The sequence below is a fragment of the Rhinopithecus roxellana genome, chromosome 3, assembly GCF_007565055.1.
Source record: "Rhinopithecus roxellana isolate Shanxi Qingling chromosome 3, ASM756505v1, whole genome shotgun sequence".
Taxonomy (NCBI): Eukaryota; Metazoa; Chordata; class Mammalia; order Primates; family Cercopithecidae; genus Rhinopithecus; species Rhinopithecus roxellana.
In genome coordinates this window covers 19,701,139-19,724,309 of record NC_044551.1, presented here as the reverse complement: position 1 = coordinate 19,724,309, position 23,171 = coordinate 19,701,139, and the positions used below count along the sequence as shown (strand labels likewise).

Below are 23,171 nucleotides of genomic sequence, written 5' to 3'. Positions count from 1 at the left end.
CAAAAGCAAGTGATAAAAATGCCTAATTCATGCTAGAATGCAGACGGAGGCAGGGCAGCCACGGGAGGGCTGTGGGCTGCTTGTCTGGGCGGCGCCAGCGCAGGGAGGAGGCTCTGTGTGAGGGAGGAGCAGGACGAGCGAGAGCTGGAGGCTGAGCAGCTCCCCTCCATCTGGGAGGAACAGGTGGGAATTGCTGACGCCTGTTATTTCTCCAGGATACTCCTGCTGACTGAGGCTGCACAGACATTTTAAGAGAATCTCCGGCAAGACTTCTAGACACCCAACACCCTGCCCCCGGCAGAGATTTATGACTTAGGGGATCCCATCCGGCAATGCAATTGCAGGAGTCTGCAAGGCTGCAGGATGGTCTCTGGGTGCTGAGGAGGAGGCTGGGGCTCCAGCCAGCACAGCAGGTTTCCTTTTTCATTTAAGTTAAAAGCGAGACGGCTATGGATTAAGATGTTTTACAGGTTCCACCCCTCAATCCTTGTGGGACCCTCCTTCAAGTTGAACATGAAACACCAGATCACACCCCACTGCGCCCCACTTAGTGTCAGACAGAGCACGAACTGTGGGGAAGGAGAGCTCTGCTTATTCCCTCGGGGCTGAGGCTGCAGCTTTGCCAGGCTGCTGAGGACACAGGTCGGAGCACCTGCAGCCTCGAGGCCAGGGAAGCCTCGCAGGGAGACATAATTCGGTAAGAAAGATGCACACTCCATCCTCAGAGAAATGGAACATGGGTTTCCTGAGCATTGAATCAGGAACAAAAAAATTGTTAGTATCCAGAACATAATAGAAATATATTTTGCATTTCAGAAGAAAAGTAAAGTAACATTTTAAATTAAAATCTGTGCTCCCAACTCAATTGTTAAAATAATACAATGAAACAACCATCCCCACGGGTTGATATATGCAATGTAGGTCCATTATTCTGTGTTTTTGCCATGGATGGTTTTGCTTTATAGACTAAATACATAACTGTTGTGAATTTGTTTCTCCTTTTACAGCAACAATAATCATAGCCAAGATTTAGTGAGAGTTTATCACATATGAAAGCGTTTGCGTGGAATCCTCACCTCATCCTAGGAGACAGGAGGCCTGGATCATGCCTGAAGTGGGGAAGGCAGGGTCAAGCCCAGGGAGGCAGGCAGTGTCATGGCTGCACCTTTGACAAGGTGCAATGCCACCCCGTGCCTTTGTCTGTCTCCGGCCCATGGACATAACCCATGCCAACCAGGCCACTCCACAGAAAGAATTCCAGTGCAGGAGAGTTGCGGGAGGGGAGTATGGAGACCTTGTTTCTCCTGTGAGACATAAATTTACTGAGCCTCACGTGCGATCAGGCCCCTGCTATTTGCGGGCGTTGGATGAGGGGTGGGGAGATCGACTTGGTTCTTCTTAAGATTCTCCCAGACAGGAAAGCATGGCATCGGGTTCACAGAGCGGCTTCTGTATTGTCTCAAAGTTCCCGCTTTCAGAGGGCAATATGAACCTTCCAAAATATGAGGTCCACGTGTCAAAGGGTGCCATCGGATGGGGGGCTCCAGGGTTGACTGAAGTGGATTTGGGGCAGCCTCAGTCTCATGTTTCTACTTGCTGTCGGATACATCAGCTCCAGCTTCCCCTAGACTGGCCCTCTGCTGCTGAACTGCACCTTTTCTTCCAGCACACAGTGCTCTTGACAGCACGTGTGTATTAAATTGTGTTTGAAAGAGTCAAGTGTGGAAGATAGGACACAGCAGAATGCAGGGATGTCTTTGGCTCCGAATCTCTCAATATCAGAAAGACCAAGCATAGAGAGGCGGAGGCAGGGGAGGCCTAGCCAGAAAGACAACAGGAACCACAGGGCAAAATAGGTCACTTACATGGATAAAAAAGGTAACTTCCAAAGGCTCCTCTAGAGGCTCGGGCCATGTACCCCTTGTGATGGGAGGGAGAGCAGAGTAGGGGGGTTGGAGGCACAGAGAGATATTGGCAAGAGGAAGGGATGGTCATTGCTTCCTTCTCTTTAGTCTGAGGTCCGAGGTGGAGAGTGTGGGGCAAGGAGACGGAGGAAATTGCAGGTGACGTGAACCCAATGTCCTGGGAGGTGGGGAGAAAATGACCCAGGGACAGGTGTAAGGATTGTGTACCATCCTTGGGTGACCACACTTTTAGAGTGAGAACATGGGCTTTTGGGGGTAGCATTTACTGCTAATCTCCATGTGCAGAGTAGGTCAAGAGTTGGGGGTATCCAGGCTGAGGTGACCAGGGTAGTGTAGGGGAGGGAGGGTGAAGCAAGGCAGCTCAGGCCTGGTGAGGGGAGGCTCCAGCACTGCCACGGACTCTGCCTGGGTGCAGGCTCCAGGCTCCTGGGCAGTGAGCGGTGGGAAGACCAGCCACGCAGTGAGACAGAAGGACAACATCAGTGTGGATCCTGAAGCATAGGAGCTGTATGACAAGAGGCATGGCCTGTCTGGAGAGGGGTGTTCAGGGCCGAGAGGTCACAGGTGAGGTGTGTATGAGCTCAGAATGTGGCTGAGCTGCACCAACTAGATCCAGCAGGCGTGGCTTAACACGAGAGGGAGCAGTTCCCTTTATGCAAGTCTCAGCTGGTGGGAAGCTGCGGGGCAGGGGGAGCATAGTCCTTCTCCAGGTCACCAGGCTTGACTACCTCCGTCTTGGCCCTCTACTCCCCCAGGAGGTGACCCCCGCCCAAGGGGCTGCAGCTGCTCACTAAGGCTAAGCCCTGCTGCAGCCACAGAGGTGGGCAGAGGAAGAGGAAGGAGCAGCTACCTCTTGAGGGCCCGGCATGGAGAGCACAGGCTCGCATCCCATGGGCCAGACCTCAGCCTGGGAGGACAGAAACAGTGTCCAGCCCGGATCCCCATGCAGGTGGGTGTATACAGTGTATGGGGCAGGGGCTTCTATTAACAAAGACGGGAAGGAGAAATGGACCTTGAGGATCCTTCTGGGCAGTTATTGTTGATGGTAGGAGCGAGAGACTGAATTAGGGGAGACCATTTGAGTGGACAGTCAAGGAACAGACAGGTAGGTGCGTTGGAAGGATCCCACGGGTGGATTTAGTGTTGACAAACTGACCACAGCAGTCGCAGTCGCAGTCATAGTCACAGTAGCTGTGGTGACTGAGTGTCTGATGAGACCTTCGGTTGCAGCACTATGGTGAGTCAAGGATACCGCAAATGCTCCTATCTTGGGGTCCTCCCAGGGGAGCACCTGAAGGAGGCTGATGTGAGGCAGATACTTTACACGGGAGACACGTGGGAACATACAAATGTAGTTGAGATGTGTTAAGGAACAGTTGATTACAGAAGCTTTGTGATGTCTGAGTAGTGACTATTTCTCAATGGTGGCAATCCAGACAGGACCTGCCAAGCTTCTCTACAGAACAGCCTCAAGGCAGAGTGGACTCACAGAGCTTGGCATGTGACTCCACACATTTTCTTTTTGTCATCTCACAGCTGGGCAAACTGAGGCATCAAGAGGTGAAGCCACTTCCCCAAGGCCACACTGCAAGCCTGAAATGTCTCTTCCTGGCCTAATGGGACCATGGTTCATCCACATCTCCTATGAACACATATTGAGGTCCCACGTGAGCCAGGCACATTTCTCATTCCTTGGGATGTGTCAATGGACAAAGCAAAGATCTGATTCTGATATGGGTGCATATCAGGGCAAGGAAGTGCTGGGAGGAGAAGGGTGGGGTCCCTGGTGAGGGCTCCACCCTCAGGCCTGTGCCCATGGACCTAGGTGAGGACAGGCATTTCTGTTTTCATGTCCAAATGTTGCATTTTCCAAGACCACCCTGGCCCACCATGCCCCCATTCTGTGCCTATACAAACCCTGAGACCCTAGCCAGCACATAGACAAGCAGCTGGATGTCGAGAGAAACACATTGGTAGAAGAACACACAAGCGGTTGGGTGTCGAGAGAAACACGCTGGTGGAGGGGCATGCTGACAGGCACCAGCAGATGCCAGCGGGCCATCAACCAGAGTTTGTCTGGGACGGTCAGAGAACTCAGCTGTGGAGCAGCCCAACTCCAGGGGAAAGACCACTTTCCCATTCCATCCCCTTTCTGGCTCCCCATTTGCCTCATTGAGAGCTACCTCCACTCAATAAAACCTTGTACTCATCCTCCAAGCCCATGTGTGATACAATTTTTCCAGTACACCAAGGCAAGAACCCAGGATACAGAAAGCCCTCTGTCCTTGGGATAAGGCAAAGGGTCTAACTGAGCTGATTAACACAAGTTGCCTAGGGAAGGCAAAACTAGAAAAGCACACTGTAACACATGCCCACTGGGAATTAAGGAGCTGTAAACATTTACCCTTAGACGTTGCTGTGGGGTCGGAGCCCCACAACCTGCCCATCTGCCTGCTCCCCATAGAGGTTTGGGCAGCAGGCCATCAAAGAAGCGAGCCACACCCTCATTGTACACCCTGCAAGCGGGAAAAGGGAGCTCCTGTCATTTCAATTCCAAAGAGATATTTCCAGATAATAAGTGTGAAAATTCTGTACCAGGAACAAAGATTTATCTAAATGGATACAAGAGGTGAGGATGACAGTCTTAGATAATGGTTGAGGGTAAGGGCAATTTTACCTGACCATGTAAGAAGCTGCTTAGATTTCCATTATTAAAATTCAATAACTGTATTATGGTCTTTCTTGGAAAGCAATGTTTTGACAGATTTAAAACAGGGTGAGATGAGATAGAAACAGCAAACCACTAAGAGTGACAGTAAATGAGCAGCCACATAATCTCCTGTTGAGCATGTTCTACCTGAGGTTTGGTTGAAGAAGAAGTCTGGGTAACACCAGGAAGAGTAGCCCCAGGAGGAGGAGAGCTCCCTTCCCACCAGGCCCATCCCCAACATCCCAGGTTTCCTCTTGCAGTGAGTATCAAGGAGGACGTCCCTCTGGGCACTATGGGGGAGGCGGCAAGAAAGAAAACAAACAACCAACAAGCAGATTGCAACAATGGGCAACCATAATTTAAATGAACTCTTCTGCTCTTTCCAAGAAAGAACTGAAGCAGCTACTAGCATTCTCCCCATGCGGTAGGACGGAGGCCCGTCCTAGGGAAAGGACGCAGTTGCTCCCCTCTGCCACTGCTTTTGCTTCTCTCTGCTGCCCTGAGGCCGCCAGCTCTCCTGCTTTCTATGCCTGGTCCTGTGGAGTTTGCAGATGCAAAGGGGTCTCTTCAGGGGTGTCCCAACTATCACTTCGTATCTGAATTATGTGATACTTTGAAGCACACAATTAGGAGCCCAGACACTGGTAGCTTGTTCCTGTGTTGGGGTGAGTTTTCTCTAGCATTCTTTCTAGATGGGCTTCACTGAGTAGACCAGGGCCGACTAGACTGCAAGGGTATGCTTGATCCATTAATACGACTAGCTTGAGAAACAGCATTCAAGCACTCAACATTTCCAATTACCCTGAGCTTTAACAACCTGACGGATTTACTGCCACATGGAACTAGTAACCCTAGTTCCTCCTGCATGTGAAACTCACACATGCACACACACCCACACACTTCTCTAAGTCTAATTTAGTGGTTTCCCCACTTCACAGCACTGGTAACTAGGTGCCTTGAAGAACCACAGATGCTTCTCGCTTAACAGACCTGGACTAAACACGGTATGGAAAGAGGAATTCAGCACAGGAAGCGATGCTCCCAATTTCCATATGGCAAGGCAAGGACCTGCAATCAAGGTCACAGTGATGTCAACACCAACTGGAACGCAAGCAGACTCCACTGTCTAGGGAGCAGGGGGTGGGAGGTCAAGTTGCTGCAGCAGTTGACAATGTTCTGTCCTTGGCCAAACTCTAGCCAGGTTCCTCTGAGCCTGCTTCACCACAAGGCCTCACCTGGGCTTATAAAGTCCTGAACAAACACCAACATGGTTTCTAACAGCTCAAGGCTACATCCCTAAGATAACCCCAGCCCCTTTTAAAGTGCCTGTCTGAGAAATCTCAAGGCTTCCCAAAGCATTTCCTGTTTGTTCCGGCTGACACCTGAAGATACGACCCCTGTCTTCCAGTCTCTGTGGGAAGGTGGGAGCCTCACTTTTATGATCGCCAGTTGGCAAACCGAGAGATTTCACAAGGACCAACCTTTCTTTATGCTTTTTGCAGGTTTTCACCTCCCCAACTCTCCTGAGCCCTGGTTCTGCCCCTCCCCACTCTTCTAATCTCCCTGTAAAATCCCTGTAAAATATCTGTGCTGATTGAAGAGGAGTTCACTTCAGGCCACAATGTTTTCCCTATTGCAGCAGGGATCACTGACTAAAATCTCTCCTGACCACTTTACCCAGTATTTGGCTTCATTTTTCTCTGACACAACTCAGCAAGGGGTCTCCATTTCCTTCAGACAGGAAGATCACTTTTGCCCACAATGGTGCCATGCTGCATACTGCCTCAGCCAGCCATGGGGTTTATTTCCTAAACGATGTGGGTGTGTCTGTATTTGGTGTGTCATTCCAGACACAGAGGGAGCCCCGGTGAGTGGGCTGTGCTCTTGTCATGGAGCTCAGCACAGGCTGGAGGCCTGTCAGGGTGGGAAAGGCCAGCAGTCAGCTCTCCTGCAGTGGCTCACAGGGTTGGCTCAGGGACAGCTGAGGGCCTTGGAGCATCATCATGGGTGTGCATCAACTCCATAGGCCCTGGTTGATACCAGGAAGAGTCCCCCAGAGGGTGTCCCACGCCTCAGTGTGCTGCATCTTAAGCACTTAATTTCTTGTGTAAATTCTGACTGCATCTCTCTCGATAGCAGGTCTTGGGAAGTGGTGGTTCAGAAACCGTGACTGAGGCAGGGCTGGTGGCTTTATAAGGTGACATGTCCCCAATCACATCAGGGGCAGGTGTGCTGGAAGGACAAGATCTTCCCAAGGAGGTGTCCTCCTTACTGTGATTGCAAGAAGGGTCCTGGCTCTTCAAATGTTGGTAAGTGACCTCCTTCTCTTTACTGAGAGAGAGACCAGGGGTAACACCTCCAACAAGAGACAGTGCCTCCCACCTTCCTGTACTTTATTGCCTCGGGGAGAGTACTCAGCTTCATGCTTTGAGGCATAGTTCAGCAAACCTGGGATCAATTTGCCAGCTATGGTGGATCTTTATCATCAAAATGTATTAGACTATCTTGTATTAAGTCTTTGAGTGCCTTGGGCTATTTGAAAGATCTAGTTGGAGCTAGAATTTCATTCTGTAAATATGTGATCTTAGGTGCATTTTAATAGAGGCAGGAGGCAGAGAAATCCTAGGCAGACAGGGCCAGGTCCCCATGAAACCCCAACTTCAAGCCAAAAACAGCCCAAAACCCACAGACCAGAGTGAGAACTTTCATTCCTATTTGCCTACTCTCTTTCAATTGGTTCTTTCTCAATAATGCCTTTTAAGCAATCGAATGTTGCCCTTCCCAATAGTACTTATGGCCTGACCTGCCCCCATCCTGTGCCTCTAAAGACCCCAGGCTCAGTTGGTAGAGGGGAGATGGCCTAACTTGAGGGAGGAGACCTGCTGACTTTGGGAGAAGACTACCTGCCATTTTCATACCCTCTCCAGCTCCCCTCTCTGCTGAGAGCTATTTTTATCGCTTGATAAAATTATCTGCCCTCACCATCCTTCAGTGGTCAAGCATACCTCATTCTTCTTGGATGCTGGACAAGAGCTTGGGGCCCACTGACTGTGGGTACCAGAAAGGCTGGCCCTTTGCCCTCGCTGGTGGAGGGCAGCTGCCCCACACTACAGGGTCAGGGCTGACTGAGCTGCTAACATACCTCTGTCCATTGGGCTGTGGATGATGGAACTAAAAAAGCTAATTAGGCCGGGCGTGGTGGCTCATGCCTGTAATCCCAGCACTTTGGGAGGCCGAGGCAGGCGGATCACAAGGTCAGGAGATCGAGACCATGTTGAAACCCTGTCTCTACCAAAAATACAAAAAATTAGCCCGGTGCAGTGGCAGGCGCCTGTAGTCCCAGCTACTCAGGAGGCTGAGGCAGGAGAATGGCGTGAACCCGGGAAGCGGAGCTTGCAGTGAGCCGAGATTGCGCCACTGCACTCCAGCCCGGGCGACAGAGCGAGACTCCGTCTCAAAAAAAAAAAAAAAAAAAAAAAAAGCTAATTAGCACATTAACACCCACTCTGAGGATCTGGGGTCACGGGCACCCTGCCTGGGTACCACTGTGCTCCTCTCCAGGCAACCCGCCTGGTCTGGCTGCAGGCTTTACTCAAAGCTTGCTCCTGTGTCTTCAGAGCAACGAGCTGGATCCTGTACTCACTTGCTCACACGCTCCCTCCCACAAGGGGCTGAGTGCAAGAGGCCAAGTAGACAAGGCGCCCCTGCTGGGAGTCCAGCAAAGAGCCTGAGAAAAATCCTGCATCAGTTTTCACAACCTTCTGTGACGTGTCCCACGTAAAGATGAAGAAAGTGAAGAACAGCGGGATGAAGGCCTTGCCCAGATGTGATAGCTCCTGACAGTGCAGTAGGACCATGGCTGCCTCAAGGGGTCCTTCCCCACATCCTGCCTTAGAGAACCCAAGCTTGGGTTTAGGAACTCCTAGGGGCAGTAGCAGCGAGGGTAGAGTAGGATGACAAAAGCCCTGACTTTCTGTGGCTCCAGCCCTCACAACTGTATGTTTGCAAGGCACTGAGGAATCCAGGGTCCATTCCCCACTGGCAGGCCTTTTGATGCGTTCTTCCAGCAAGTTTCATTCGGCAAGAAAAGCACACACTAGTGGACAGGACAGCAGGCTAAGAGAGAATGCATCATTATCACCATAGCATGTTATCACTCCTGCCAGCCTGCAACCAATGAAAGCACAAATACAACAAATAGGACGCCATTCTAAGAATGTCCACTTACAGCCACAAGAATTTCCAGACCACTTCCCAACTAAACATACTCTCTAGGTCCCTTGTCCAGGAAGCTCTTGTCCCCTTTGCTTCTCCACTGTTATGAGCGACATGATGGCAATCAGCACTTCTCTCTCTACATCAGGAGCTATAAGACTCGCTGAGCACGTCTGCAAACTGGGAAACCTGCTTTGATGAACATGATGCTTCTTACCTGGGAGGACAGGCGGATACTTTGCAAGGCACCAGCCCCGTGACAGGTCGAGTCTTGGGATTGCAGAAAGATGTATTTACTTGAAACTTCAGGTCTCTGTAGCAGCCCTCTCTCACAGTCATCTGTCCTGTAGAAAAGGATAAAATGTAGAATAAAGACTCACATGCATGCCCCACAGTAAAAGGCAGACGGTGAGCTAATAAAATCTCTTTCAAAAAATCTTAGCCATACCGGCATATCTTTGTGTTAATGACCAACTGGCCAACTATTAATATTCTGCTTTTCTGATCTGTCTTTATAAGTTGTAATTAGTGAGTTTCATTCATTTTAAGATGCATATATTTTCCCTCCATATTTTTATTTTAACATCTTCAAAGTCAACATTCGTTTTGCGACTGATGTCATCATACATTTGCTGAAATGTACCTGCTTCTTTTCTACTCTTTCCACAGCTGAAAACACCAGTGGATTTTCAGCAGAAACACCAATATTAAATGTGCCTATTCCACGTTTCCATTTGAGATGACAACAAGAAATAGTAATAAATCAGCAGGAAACACAGACAACAAAATAACAAGCAGTTTGTCACGAGAGAATTCAGAGAGCTAAATCCGAAAGGCTAACTTTAACAATCATGACTTAGGTGTTGTATAGAAGGAAGTCGATGGAAATGCAAGTTTGTTTGATTCTCAGCCTCTATCTATTTAAGACTTTGTGAACATTCCTATATTTGTTTAATATTTCAATTAATTAAATTTATCCCAAAGGGACTTTAACTTAAGTGAGGTACCAGGAATAGTCAATTCATTGAGACAGAAAGTAGAATCATGGTTACCAGGATCTTGGAGGAGGAGGAATTGGGAGCTAATGTCTAATGGTCACAGAGTTTCCGTTTGAAAAGATGAAAAAATTCTGGAAATGATGCTGGTGATGTTTGCACATCAATGTGAATGTACTTAACAGTACTAAAATGTACATTCAAAAATGGTGAAAATAGCAAATTTTACATATATTTTGCCACAATAAAAAAGAGACACTTTGGGAAGCCAAGCCGGGTGGATCACAGGGTCAGGGGATCAAGGCCATCCTGGCCAACATGGTGAAACTCCATCTCCACTAAAAATACAAAAATTAGCTGGGCGTGGTGGCATGTGCCTATATTCCCGGCTACTCAGGGGGTTGAGGCAGGAGAATCGCTGGAACCAGGGAGTTGGAGGTTGCAGTGAGCCGAGATCGTGCCGCTCACTGTACTCCAGCCTGGCGGCAGAGCAAGACTCCGACACACAAAAAAAAAAAAAAAAAAAAAAAAAATGAGGAATGATATCGTTGAGGAATGATATTAAAGAGTGAATGCAGGGTCAGGCATGGTGGCTCACACCTGCAATTCCAGCACTTTGACAGGCTTAGGCACGTGAATCGCTTGAGTCCAGGAGTTTGAGACCAGCCTGGGCAATATGGCGAAACCCCATCTCTACAAAAAATACGAAGATTAGCCAGGCATGGTGGCATGCGCCTGTAGTCCCAGGTACTCAGGAGGCTGAGGGGAGGATCACGTGAGCCTGGAAGGCAGAAGCTGCAGTGAGCCAAAATGGCGCTTCACTGTACTCCAGCCTGGATGACAGAGGGAAACCCTGTCTCAAAAGAGTTAATGCAGTAGGGGAAAAAATAAATAGAACCAAACTAGTGTTGATTTAAAATTAACACAAAAGAATCTGGGGGCGGAGCAAGATGGCCGAATAGGAACAGCTCCAGTCTCCAACTCCCAGCGCGAGCGACACAGAAGACTGGTGATTTCTGCATTTTCAACTGAGGTACTGGGGTCATCTCACTGGGGAGTGCCGGACAATTGGTGCTGGTCAGCTGCTGCAGCCCGACCAGCGAGAGCTGAAGCAGGGCGAGGCATCGCCTCACCTGGGAAGCGCAAGGGGGAAGGGAATCCCTTTTCCTAGCCAGGGGAACTGAGACACACAACACCTGGAAAATCAGGTAATTCCCACCCCAATACTGCGCTTTAAGCAAATGGGCACACCAGGAGATTATACCCACACCTGGCCAGGAGGGTCCCACGGCCACGGAGCCTCCCTCATTGCTAGCACAGCAGTCTGTGATCTAACCAAAATGGCAGCAGCGAGGCTGGGGGAGGGGCGCCTGCCATTGCTGAGGCTTAAGTAGGTAAACAAAGCCGCTGGGAAGCTGGAACTGGGTGGAGCTCACAGCAGCTCAAGGAAACCTGCCTGTCTCTGTAGACTCCACCTCTGGGGACAGGGCACAGCTAAACAACAAAAGGGGAAGCAGCAGAGGCCTGTGCAGACGCGAACGACTCTGTCTGACAGCTTTGAAGAGAGCAGTGGATCTCCCAACACGGAGGTTGAGATCTGAGAACGGACAGACTGCCTGCTCAAGTGGGTCCCTGACCCCTGAGTAGCCTAACTGGGAGACATCCCCCACTAGGGGCAGTCTGACACCCCACACCTCACAGGGTGGAGTACACCCCTGAGAGGAAGCTTCCAAAGTAAGAATCAGACAGGTACACTCGCTGTTCAGCAATATTCTATCTTCTGCAACCTCTGCTGCTGATACCCAGGCAAACAGGGTCTGGAGTGGACCTCAAGCATCTCCAACAGACCTACAGCTGAGGGTCCTGACTATTAGAAGGAAAACTATCAAACAGGAAGAACACCTATATCAAAACCCCATCAGTATGTCACCATCATCAAAGACCAGAGGCAGATAAAACCACGAAGATGGGGAAGAAGCAGGGCAGAAAAGCTGGAAATTCAAGAAATAAGAGCGCATCTCCCCCTGCAAAGGAGCGCAGCTCATCGCCAGCAACGGATCAAAGCTGGTCAGAGAATGACTTTGACAAAATGAGAGAAGAAGGCTTCAGTCCATCAAACTTCTCAGAGCTAAAGGAGGAATTACGTACCCAGCGCAAAGAAGCTAAAAATCTTGAAAAAAGAGTGGAAGAATTGATAGCTAGAATAATTAATGCAGAGAAGGTCATAAACGAAATGACAGAGATGAAAACCATGACACGAGAAATACGTGACAAATCCACAAGCTTTAGTAACCGACTCCATCAACTGGAAGAAAGAGTATCAGCGATTGAGGATCAAATGAATGAAATGAAGCAAGAAGAGAAACCAAAAGAAAAAAGAAGGAAAAGAAATGAACAAAGCCTGCAAGAAGTATGGGATTATGTAAAAAGACCAAATCTACGTCTGATTGGGGTGCCTGAAAGTGAGGGGGAAAATGAAACCAAGTTGGAAAACACTCTGCAGGATATCATCCAGGAGAACTTCCCCAACCTAGTAGGGCAGGCCAACATTCAAATTCAGGAAATACAGAGAACACCACAAAGATACTCCTCGAGAAGAGCAACTCCAAGACACATAATTGCCAGATTCACCAAAGTTGAAATGAAGGAAAAAATCTTAAGGGCAGCCAGAGAGAAAGGTCGGGTTACCCACAAAGGGAAGCCCATCAGACTAACAGCAGATCTCTCGGCAGAAACTCTACAAGCCAGAAGAGAGTGGGGGCCAATATTCAACATACGTAAAGAAAAGATTTTTAAACCCAGAATTTCATATCCAGCCAAACTAAGTTTCATAAGTGAAGGAGAAATAAAATCCTTTACAGATAAGCAAATGCTTAGAGATTTTGTCACCACCAGGCCTGCCTTACAAGAGACCCTGAAGGAAGCCCTAAACATGGAAAGGAACAACCGGTACCAGCCATTACAAAAACATGCCAGAATGTAAAGACCATTGAGGCTAGGAAGAAACTACATCAACTAACGAGCAAAAGAACCAGTTAATATCATAATGGCAGGATCAAGTTCACACATAACCATATTAACCTTAAATGTTAATGGACTAAATGCTCCAATTAAAAGACACAGACTGGCAAACTGGATAAAGAGTCAAGACCCATCAGTCTGCTGTATTCAGGAGACCCATCTCATATGCAGAGACATACATAGGCTCAAAATAAAGGGATGGAGGAAGATCTATCAAGCAAATGGAGAATAAAAAAAGCAGGGGTTGCAATCCTAGTCTCTGATAAAATAGACTTTAAACCATCAAAGATCAAAAGAGACAAAGAGGGCCATTACATAATGGTAAAGGGATCAATTCAACAGGAAGAGCTAACTATCCTAAATATATATGCACCCAATACAGGAGCACCCAAATTCATAAAGCAAGTCCTTAGAGACTTACAAAGAGACTTAGACTCCCATACAATAATAATGGGAGACTTCAACACTCCACTGTCAACATTAGACAGATCAACGAGACAGAAAGTTAACAAGGATATCCAGGAATTGAACTCATCTCTGCACCAAGCAGACCTAATAGACATCTATAGAACTCTCCACCCCAAATCAACAGAATATACATTCTTCTCAGCACCACATCGCACTTATTCCAAAATTGACCACATAATTGGAAGTAAAGCACTCCTTAGCAAATGTAAAAGAACAGAAATTATAACAAACTGTCTCTCAGACCACAGTGCAATCAAACTAGAACTCAGGACTAAGAAACTCAATCAAAACCGCTCAACTACATGGAAACTGAACAACCTGTTCCTGAATGACTACTGGGTACATAACGAAATGAAGGCAGAAATAAAGATGTTCTTTGAAACCAATGAGAACAAAGATACAACATACCAGAATCTCTGGGACACATTTAAAGCAGTGTGTAGAGGGAAATTTATAGCACTAAATGCCCACAAGAGAAAGCAGGAAAGATCTAAAATTGACACTCTAACATCACAATTAAAAGAACTGGAGAAGCAAGAGCAAACACATTCAAAAGTTAGCAGAAGGCAAGAAATAACTAAGATCAGAGCAGAACTGAAGGAGATAGAGACACAAAAAACCCTCCCCAAAATCAATGAATCCAGGAGTTGGTTTTTTGAAAAAATCAACAAAATTGACAGACCACTAGCAAGACTAATAAAGAAGAAAAGAGAGAGGAATCAAATAGATGCAATAAAAAATGATAAAGGGGATATCACCACCAACCCCACAGAAATACAAACTACCATCAGAGAATACTATAAACACCTCTATGCAAATCAACTAGAAAATCTAGAAGAAATGGATAATTTCCTGGACACTTACACTCTTCCAAGACTAAACCAGGAAGAAGTTGAATCCCTGAATAGACCAATAGCAGGCTCTGAAATTGAGGCAATAATTAATAGCCTACCAACCAAAAAAAGTCCAGGACCAGATGGATTCACAGCTGAATTCTACCAGAGGTACAAGGAGGAGCTGGTACCATTCCTTCTGAAACTATTCCAATCAATTGAAAAAGAGGGAATCCTCCCTAACTCATTTTATGAGGCCAACATCATCCTGATACCAAAGCCTGGCAGAGACACAACAAAAAAAGAAAATTTTACACCGATATCCCTGATGAACATCGATGCAAAAATCCTCAATAAAATACTGGCAAACCGGATTCAGCAGCACATCAAAAAGCTTATCCACCATGATCAAGTGGGCTTCATCCCTGGGATGCAAGGCTGCTTCAACATTCGCAAATCAATAAACGTAATCCAGCATATAAACAGAACCAAAGACAAGAACCACATGATTATCTCAATAGATGCAGAAAAGGCTTTTGACAAAATTCAACAGCCCTTCATGCTAAAAACGCTCAATAAATTTGGTATTGATGGAATGTACCTCAAAATAGTAAGAGCTATTTATGACAAACCCACAGCCAATATCATACTGAATGGGCAAAAACTGGAAAAATTCCCTTTGAAAACTGGCACAAGACAGGGATGCCCTCTCTCACCACTCCTATTCAACATAGTCTTGGAAGTTCTGGCTAGGGCAATCAGGCAAGAGAAAGAAATAAAGGGTATCCAGTTAGGAAAAGAAGAAGTCAAATTGTCCCTGTTTGCAGATGACATGATTGTATATTTAGAAAACCCCATCGTCTCAGCCCAAAATCTCCTTAAGCTGATAAGCAACTTCAGCAAAGTCTCAGGATACAAAATCAATATGCAAAAATCACAAGCATTCTTATACACCAGTCACAGACAAACAGAGAGCCAAATTAGGAATGAACTTCCATTCACAATTGCTTCAAAGAGAATAAAATACCTAGGAATCCAACTTACAAGGGATGTCAAGGACCTCTTCAAGGAGAACTACAAACCACTGCTCAGTGAAATCAAAGAGGACACAAACAAATGGAAGAACATACCATGCTCATGGGTAGGAAGAATCAATATCGTGAAAATGGCCATACTGCCCAAGGTTATTTATAGATTCAATGCCATCCCCATCAAGCTACCAATGAGTTTCTTCACAGAATTGGAAAAAACGGCTTTAAAGTTCATATGGAACCAAAAAAGAGCCTGCATTGCCAAGACAATCCTAAGCCAAAAGAACAAAGCTGGAGGCATCACGCTACCTGACTTCAAACTATACTACAAGGCTACAGTAACCAAAACAGCATGGTACTGGTACCAAAACAGAGATATAGACCAATGGAACAGAACAGAGGCCTCAGAAATAATACCACACATCTACAGCCATCTGATCTTTGACAAACCTGAGAGAAACAAGAAATGGGGAAAGGATTCCCTATTTAATAAATGGTGCTGGGAAAATTGGCTAGCCATAAGTAGAAAGCTGAAACTGCATCCTTTCCTTACTCCTTATATGAAAATTAATTCAAGATGGATTAGAGACTTAAATGTTAGACCTAATACCATAAAAACCCTAGAAGAAAACCTAGGTAGTACCATTCAGGACATAAGCATGGGCAAGGACTTCATGTCTAAAACACCAAAAGCAACGGCAACAAAAGCCAAAATTGACAAATGGGATCTCATTAAACTAAAGAGCTTCTGCACAGCAAAAGAAACTACCATCAGAGTGAACAGCCAACCTACAGAATGGGAGAAAATTTTTGCAATCTACTCATCTGACAAAGGGCTGATATCCAGAACCTACAAAGAACTCAAACAAATTTACAAGAAAAAAACAAACAACCCATCAAAAAGTGGGCAAGACATTTCTCAAAAGAATACATTCATACAGCCAACAGACACATGAAAAAATGCTCATCATCACTGGCCATCAGAGAGATGCAAATCAAAACCACAATGAGATATCATCTCACACCAGTTAGAATGGCAATCATTAAAAAGTCAGTAAACAACAGGTGCTGGAGAGGATGTGGAGAAATAGGAACACTTTTACACTGTTGGTGGGATTGTAAACTAGTTCAACCATTATGGAAAACAGTATGGCGGTTCCTCAAGGATCTAGAACTAGATGTGCCATATGACCCAGCCATCCCACTACTGGGTATATACCCAAAGGATTATAAATCATGCTGCTATAAAGACACATGCACATGTATGTTTATTGTGGCACTATTCACAATAGCAAAGACTTGGAATCAACCCAAATGTCCATCTGTGACACACTGGATTAAGAAAATGTGGCACATACACACCATGGAATATTATGCAGCCATAAAAAAGCATGAGTTTGCGTCCTTTGTAGGGACATGGATGTAGCTGGAAACCATCATTCTTAGCAAACTATCACAAGAACAGAAAACCAAACATTGCATGTTCTCACTCATAGGTGGGAACTGAACAATGACATCACTTGGACTCGGGAAGGGGAACATTACACATCGGGGCCTATCATGGGGAGGGGGGAGGGGGGAGGGATTGCATTGGGAGTTATACCTGATATAAATGACGAATTGATGGGTGCTGACGAGTTGATGGGTGCAGCACACCAACATGGCACAAGTATACATATGTAACAAACCTGCACGTTACGCACATGTACCCTAGAACTTAAAGTATAATAAAAAAATAAAATAAAAATAAAAAAATAAAATAAAATAAATAAAATTAACACAAAATATTTGAGAGGCCAAGGCGGGTGGATCACGAGGTCGGGAGATTGAGACCATCCTGGCTAACACGGTGAAACCCCGTCTCTACTAAAAAATACGAAAAATTACCCAAGCATGGTGGCGGGTGCCTGTAGTCCCAGCTACTTGGGAGGCTGAGGCAGGAGAATGGCCTAAACCCGGGAGGTGGAGCTTGCAGTGAGCTAGGATCGTGCCACTGCATTCCAGCCTGGGTGACAGAGCGAGACTCTGTCTCCAAAAATAAAAAATAAAAATAAATAAATAAATAAATAAATAAATAAATAAATAAAATAAGTAAATAAAATAAACACAAAATACATTCAGATCTAAAAGTGAGTTTATCACTGCCTTTGGAAATACGGATGAAGGAGTCCTGCAGATTGGGTAGAACACCTGTTCTCACTCCTCTGCAGCCCAAGCCGTGTAGAACTCAGACGGACTCAGACAACTCAGAGTTTGCTTATAAGGAAATACAACAAAGAGATTGTCTCCGAGGAGGGAAGGAGCAGACTGTAGACACCAGGCATGAAAATCTCTCATGCCAGTTCCACAGAAGTCAAACCCCTCCCGACTTAAGGAAAATTGAAAGTGTCTAAAATATACATTGAAAACAAGTTTGACATTTTGGCATTGCTTAGTCAAAAGGAGCGGGGCCATTCAGAAGGGAAAGTCACACTCCGCACATTACCAGTTTTCTCAAGTGTAGAGAGAAGGGCAGCTCTCCTAAGTTCCAAAGCAGGAGCCACTGTAGGAGCTCATGACTCTAAGCCCCAAACCACCCATTTCTTGGGGTTTAGCCCTTTGAGCATTGATAAAGCAGAAAGAGAGGTTACATAGGGCCCTCTGAGTTTTGTAAAACCAGTCATCTCTCTGCTAACTTGGCAGAATTATATATTTAACCCAGGTAAGTGCATGATGACCCCTTAAGGTGAATTTTGCAATTATTTCTCTGATTTTAGTGATCTTTGATCAGGAATAGGTTATTTAAAAATGACTTTGATACATACTCTAAAAATGTAAGAAAATTATTTTAACATATTGAGCCTCTTGAAGAAGAATATTTCTATGAAGGAACAAGATTTAAACCACTACAGACTAAAAGCAAGAGGACTAAGGAGGCGTCCATTGAAGACGGACCTCAATCCCTTGGGGCAACAGAAAGGCAATACAAGTAAATATTTCTAGCACTCTGGTAAGTTTGCAGTTTCAACATCTGTTCTAAAAGATCAATTTAGGAAAATCCAAGATGGATTTGGGATTGGCCTTTGAGTGTCCAACATCCCCCCAGACAGGTGTAGTGGAGATGTGGGGAGGGAGCCGCTCAGGGCAGCCTTTGAAAGGGGACAACACCGTGGGGCGAGAGTAATGCTAAAAGAAAAGAAAAACTCAGGATTCCAATTCACTACCCCAAAAGGAAAAATCAAGCTGAAAACTGGGTCATGCAAAAAGCTGCCTTTCCTTTTGTTCCTAAAAAGAAAGCCGCAGATACGAGGTTAAACACCCTCACTGGTAGCTACCACATGTTCACCTTATCGGTGTACAGTGCCGATTTACTGAGTGAGATGAATACTCAGTTGACGATTCCCTGCCTGCTCCTTTTCCCTTGCGACGTGTGGATTCAGTAGTGAGACCATAACCTTACTCTTTCCCCTTCAGTCCACTTCTCCCCCTCTAAATATTGAAGATCTCAAAATAAATCATCTTTGGAGAAAGGCACAAACCACAGACTGTGTTTCTGGGATTCTGTATTCCTTTTTTCTTGCTTATCCTTAACCTTGGCAAAATAAACTTCTAAATTGACTGAGATCTGTCTCAGATACTTTTTACAGTAAACAGGGTGGATTTCTAGAATTCTGATGCTCAGCTGCCTGAACCTCGATTCAACAGATGTGTCCTTGTGTTGGAGATGAGAGTAGAAGTGGAATCTGCAGACGCCTGAGTGGTCACAGGATCCCGCTCCATCTGTGATGCTGGACAAGGCTCAGTTGCAGCTCAGGTGGGACTCAGCGGGTCAGAGACATGCACAGGTGTGTACAGGATTCACAGAGGTTGTGCACGATGACCCAAATCGCTGCACAGTGGAAAGGAGGTGATCTCCCAGAAACATATCACTGTCAGTGTCCCTGAGATAGTAGTGGACCAGCTCTGTGAGCCAACACGTCACACCCAACACAGACACAGGTACCGAGGGGTGGGCAATGATGGGCCCCAAATGTCTCATAGTCAAGGCCTCACAACCACTCCCACCCTCAGGAGGGAAAGCAGCACTCTCTTCTGGATCAGCTTCTGTTTTCCAGCAAATGAATGTCCTTTTAAAAATGGCATTTCCTTTTAAAAATATACATACACATGCACACATTCCTGCCACTCCCAGATTAAAAGCCCATTTTTTTCTGTGTTTAAGCTCTGGACTTCCCAGCCTTGCCCTTCTAGCCCTGTGATGCTGTGACCCTGCCCTGCAAGCTCTTCTATGGTCCTCTGACTCCCCAGGGCCGTCCACCTGCTGTTCTCTCCACCTGGGGTGCTGTCCCCTCCACCTGGGGTGCTGTTCCCTACAGCCATGCCTCTGAGCTTCCCCGGCAGGTTTCTTCTCATCCCTTTCAATCAGACTCAAATACTCGCTTCTTTAGATTCCTTGACTCACTGGTTCTCAAGCTTGAGGGGGTATCAGAGCACCCTGAAAGGGCTCATTCATTAAAACAAGGAGTGCCAGGCTCTGCTTCTAGATTTCAGCTGCAGCAGGTCTGTGGTTGGGTCTTAGAATTTGCATCTCTAACAAAGGCTCAATTGCTACTGCTGATGCTGGACCAAGGACTACCCTTTGAGAAGCATAAGTCTGCTCCGGGCAAACTTAGAAGCCACCATTGATTTCTATTGCAGTTTACCCCGGTGTGATTAGTACACACAGCTCCTAAGACCCCTGGGATCTCTGGAATACAGAACTTTCAGTCCTCACTCCCCAACCTCACCAACATCCAGAGAGGGGAAAGAGGCTTGAGACCTGGCTAATCACTGATGGCTGATGATTTAATCAATCATTCTGATGTCATTCAACCTCTTTAATGATGGAGTTCAGACAGATTGGTAGTTGGTAAACACATCCACATGGTGGGGGTAGCACATCCCAACTCCATGGGGTCAAAAGCTCCTGTGCTCAGGACCCTTCGAGACCTCAAGACCTATGAAACTCTTCGTCATTTGTAACCTTTATAGTAAACCCATGATCGCAAATCAAGTGGCTTCTTGAGTTTTATGAGCCATTTTAGCATATTAGCAAACCTGAAAGGGAAAGCCTGTGGGAACCCCTGACTTTGTAGGCAAGTTGTGGGTACTCATGAGACCCAAGACTGGAAACTGGCATCTGAGAGGAGGAAAGTCTTGGGGAATTGAGCTTTTAACCCTCTGGGGTCTGAGGCTAATTCCAGGTAGTCAGTATCAGAATTGAACTGAATTATAGGACACCCAGCTAGCAGCATCTACAGAATTGGAGAACTGGTTGTTAGTGTGGAAAAACCCACTGATTTGGTGTCAGAAGTGCTGTGAATAAAAACAGTTCATGTCCAGTTAGCTCAGCTTTATGCACATTTGCCCTGAAAAATGGTAGCAGTAACATCTTTTCCTTTCAAAGCATCCCAGTTGTTTGCATTACGTTGTAGTTTGCATTACGTTGCAGTTTGCATTACATCATTACACCCCTGTTTGCATTCCAGTAATGCATTACATGGTGACTCTAATTATAAGGTTCTGTTAACATTTGTGTGTCATCTGTTAGAATAGATTTCTCGGGGGCAGAATGCATGTGTTATTCATTGTTATAATTTCAGTAGCAAGCGTGGATTAGTTTGTCACTTCACTTAGTAAGTAGTTTTTGAGCCACTGGGTAATTCTGTTATATTCATTAACTTCTAAGCGTGGACAAGTTACTAGTGGATTAACTAATACTTATCCCCCGAAACATCATCAAAATAGGGGTGTATTCTTTTCTTTATATATTACTTAAGGGCAAACTGGGGCACAATTTCGATGACTGACTCATGTATCAATGCTGAGATGCAATTTGAAGACGTTTTATGAACACACTTTCCATTTGCTAACTAGGGCTGAGAGACTATTAAATTAGAAGAAGAAACAAATGTTTGTTTTAAAATGTTCTGCAGAAAATCTTACGGACTTCCTTAAGTATAATAGTTATGATGATGTAATTTAAATAAGAAGCATACTGAATAATGATACTATTTTTCTAAAACAGTTAGAGGTCTAATGAATACAGGTGAAAATTAATCTGTTCCTCTACTTACACTTACTTTTCAAGTTTAAAGTCCATTTTTAAATTCTTAACCAAACTCTTATGGCTTTTAAGGAGGTGTGATTCTATAAATAATGGCTTCAGTTTGGTTTCCTGTTTTGAAATTAAAAACACGTGAAATTCAAACCTTTTGTTCAAGTCTGAATAATCATGCCTTTATGATCATTGATGATTCTGTGCAAGGTATAGTCTCTTAACTAAGCAAATAAGGAATCTGTTTTGCTTTGAAATAGAAACAGAAGTTGACTTTATTCATGGCCTTAGTTTTTTTTCTTATTGGAGACATTTGTTTGGCTTCACTCTTGAACTGCCTCAGTGTGGGCAAAGTCCCGGGTCCAAGTCCCAGAACTTTCACCTGTTAATTGGATAACAGGGAAGTCTGGATCTAGTAAGTCATGTGATAATTTAGTAACAATGTAGTAAAAATATTTAAAACTCAATGAAAAACACTGTGTTTGTCCAATGTATGTGCAAGTTTTGCCTCCACCAGTTATTTTTTAGCTGTGACTTTAGAAATCTTTTGTTTTCCTTAATGAGACTTTATTAGCATTTTAGGCAACAGCATTCCTTGTTATGTAGCACAGCAGTTGCATATTGCAAGACTTTTAGCAACCCTGGATCCTGCCCACTAAATGTCAGGTGCATCCCTCTCCCAATTATCATGACAACTAAAATACTGCCACGGGTTTCCAAATGCTCCTTATGAGGGACAGTAGAATCTTCAGTTGAGAACACTGATGGAGGACAAGCACATAAGGTAAGTATATAATTAGGAAAGAAAAGAGGAATGTAAAGTGTTCCTTTGAAAGTTTTAGCAATTAATAGAAATAGAGCAAAAAGAAGAGCAGGTAGCAGGCTCCAAAAAAACTTACTTAAGAAAATAATGATGAAAATGCTACAAAAGATAACCCGTGGAATGTAGCTAAAGCAATATTCAGAGGACAATTCATGGCCTTAAATACTTACGTCAATATATGAGTAAGAATAAAAATAAGTGAACCAAATATTTTTAATTAGGATGTTAGAAATAAAGGATAGCCCAAGAAAGCAGAAAGAGGGATCTGATATAGAAACAAAAGTCAATATATTAGAAACAGATGTCAGTATGTTGAACATAATAACATACAACTTTGCATACTTTGTTCTTTCACACTCTCCTCTGTATCACAGGTTCTAAAAATCAGGAGTACATTTTCTAACTCTCTTGTCTGTGAAGCTTTCAGTTAGATCCCACCAATCAGAGGCACTAGCATGAGATTTGGAAGGTGAAAGAGAGTGAGAAGCCACATGCTCCCATCTCTGGAAGCAGTGCATGTAAGGATGGGCTTTGGCAGAGGCAAAGGTCTATGGCCATCTTAAAGCATTTCCTGGGAATCACTTGCTCCAGTACTGGATTATCTGTAATCATCACCGTTGATCTCTAAAAGTTTCTGCAACTCTCTGGCTTTTCAAAATCCAGAGTAACTCTGAAAGCTACAGATGTCTGGCCTTTACTCCTTCAATCTTTCTATTTTGTAAACAACCAATCCTCTGTATTAATTAACTTCTTGCTTGAAATACCTAGAAAGGTTTCTATTTTCTTGGTGAAACTGTCATTGATACATTGACTTCATGAAGAAAATAAGTAGTAAGCACCAATATGCAAGACAAGAAATGAGAATAAGAAAATATTTACATGTAGAAGAAATGAAAATAATCTAATGGAATACTCTTTCCAAATATATAAAATTTAAATTTAAATTATACATTTAAAAAGATGGTTTCCTTAATTAGAAAAACTAACTCCAGAAGGGATAAACAATCTAAGTAGTCTAATTATCACACATAATCACATAAAAACTTATCAAAGATCTAACTCCTTCAAAAAGCA

The 23,171-nt window shown here is 44.9% G+C and overlaps 1 protein-coding gene across 1 annotated transcript in view; it reads right to left on the bottom strand.

Annotated features, from left to right (window-relative positions):
- ADAMTS16 (ADAM metallopeptidase with thrombospondin type 1 motif 16) overlaps positions 1-23,171 on the bottom strand; it is a 193,636-nt gene that overhangs the window by 52,146 nt on the left and 118,319 nt on the right. Inside the window, exon 18 of the mRNA XM_030927454.1 lies at positions 9,068-9,194. Coding sequence (XP_030783314.1) covers positions 9,068-9,194 — 127 coding nt within the window. The remainder of the gene's footprint in view (positions 1-9,067; positions 9,195-23,171) is intronic.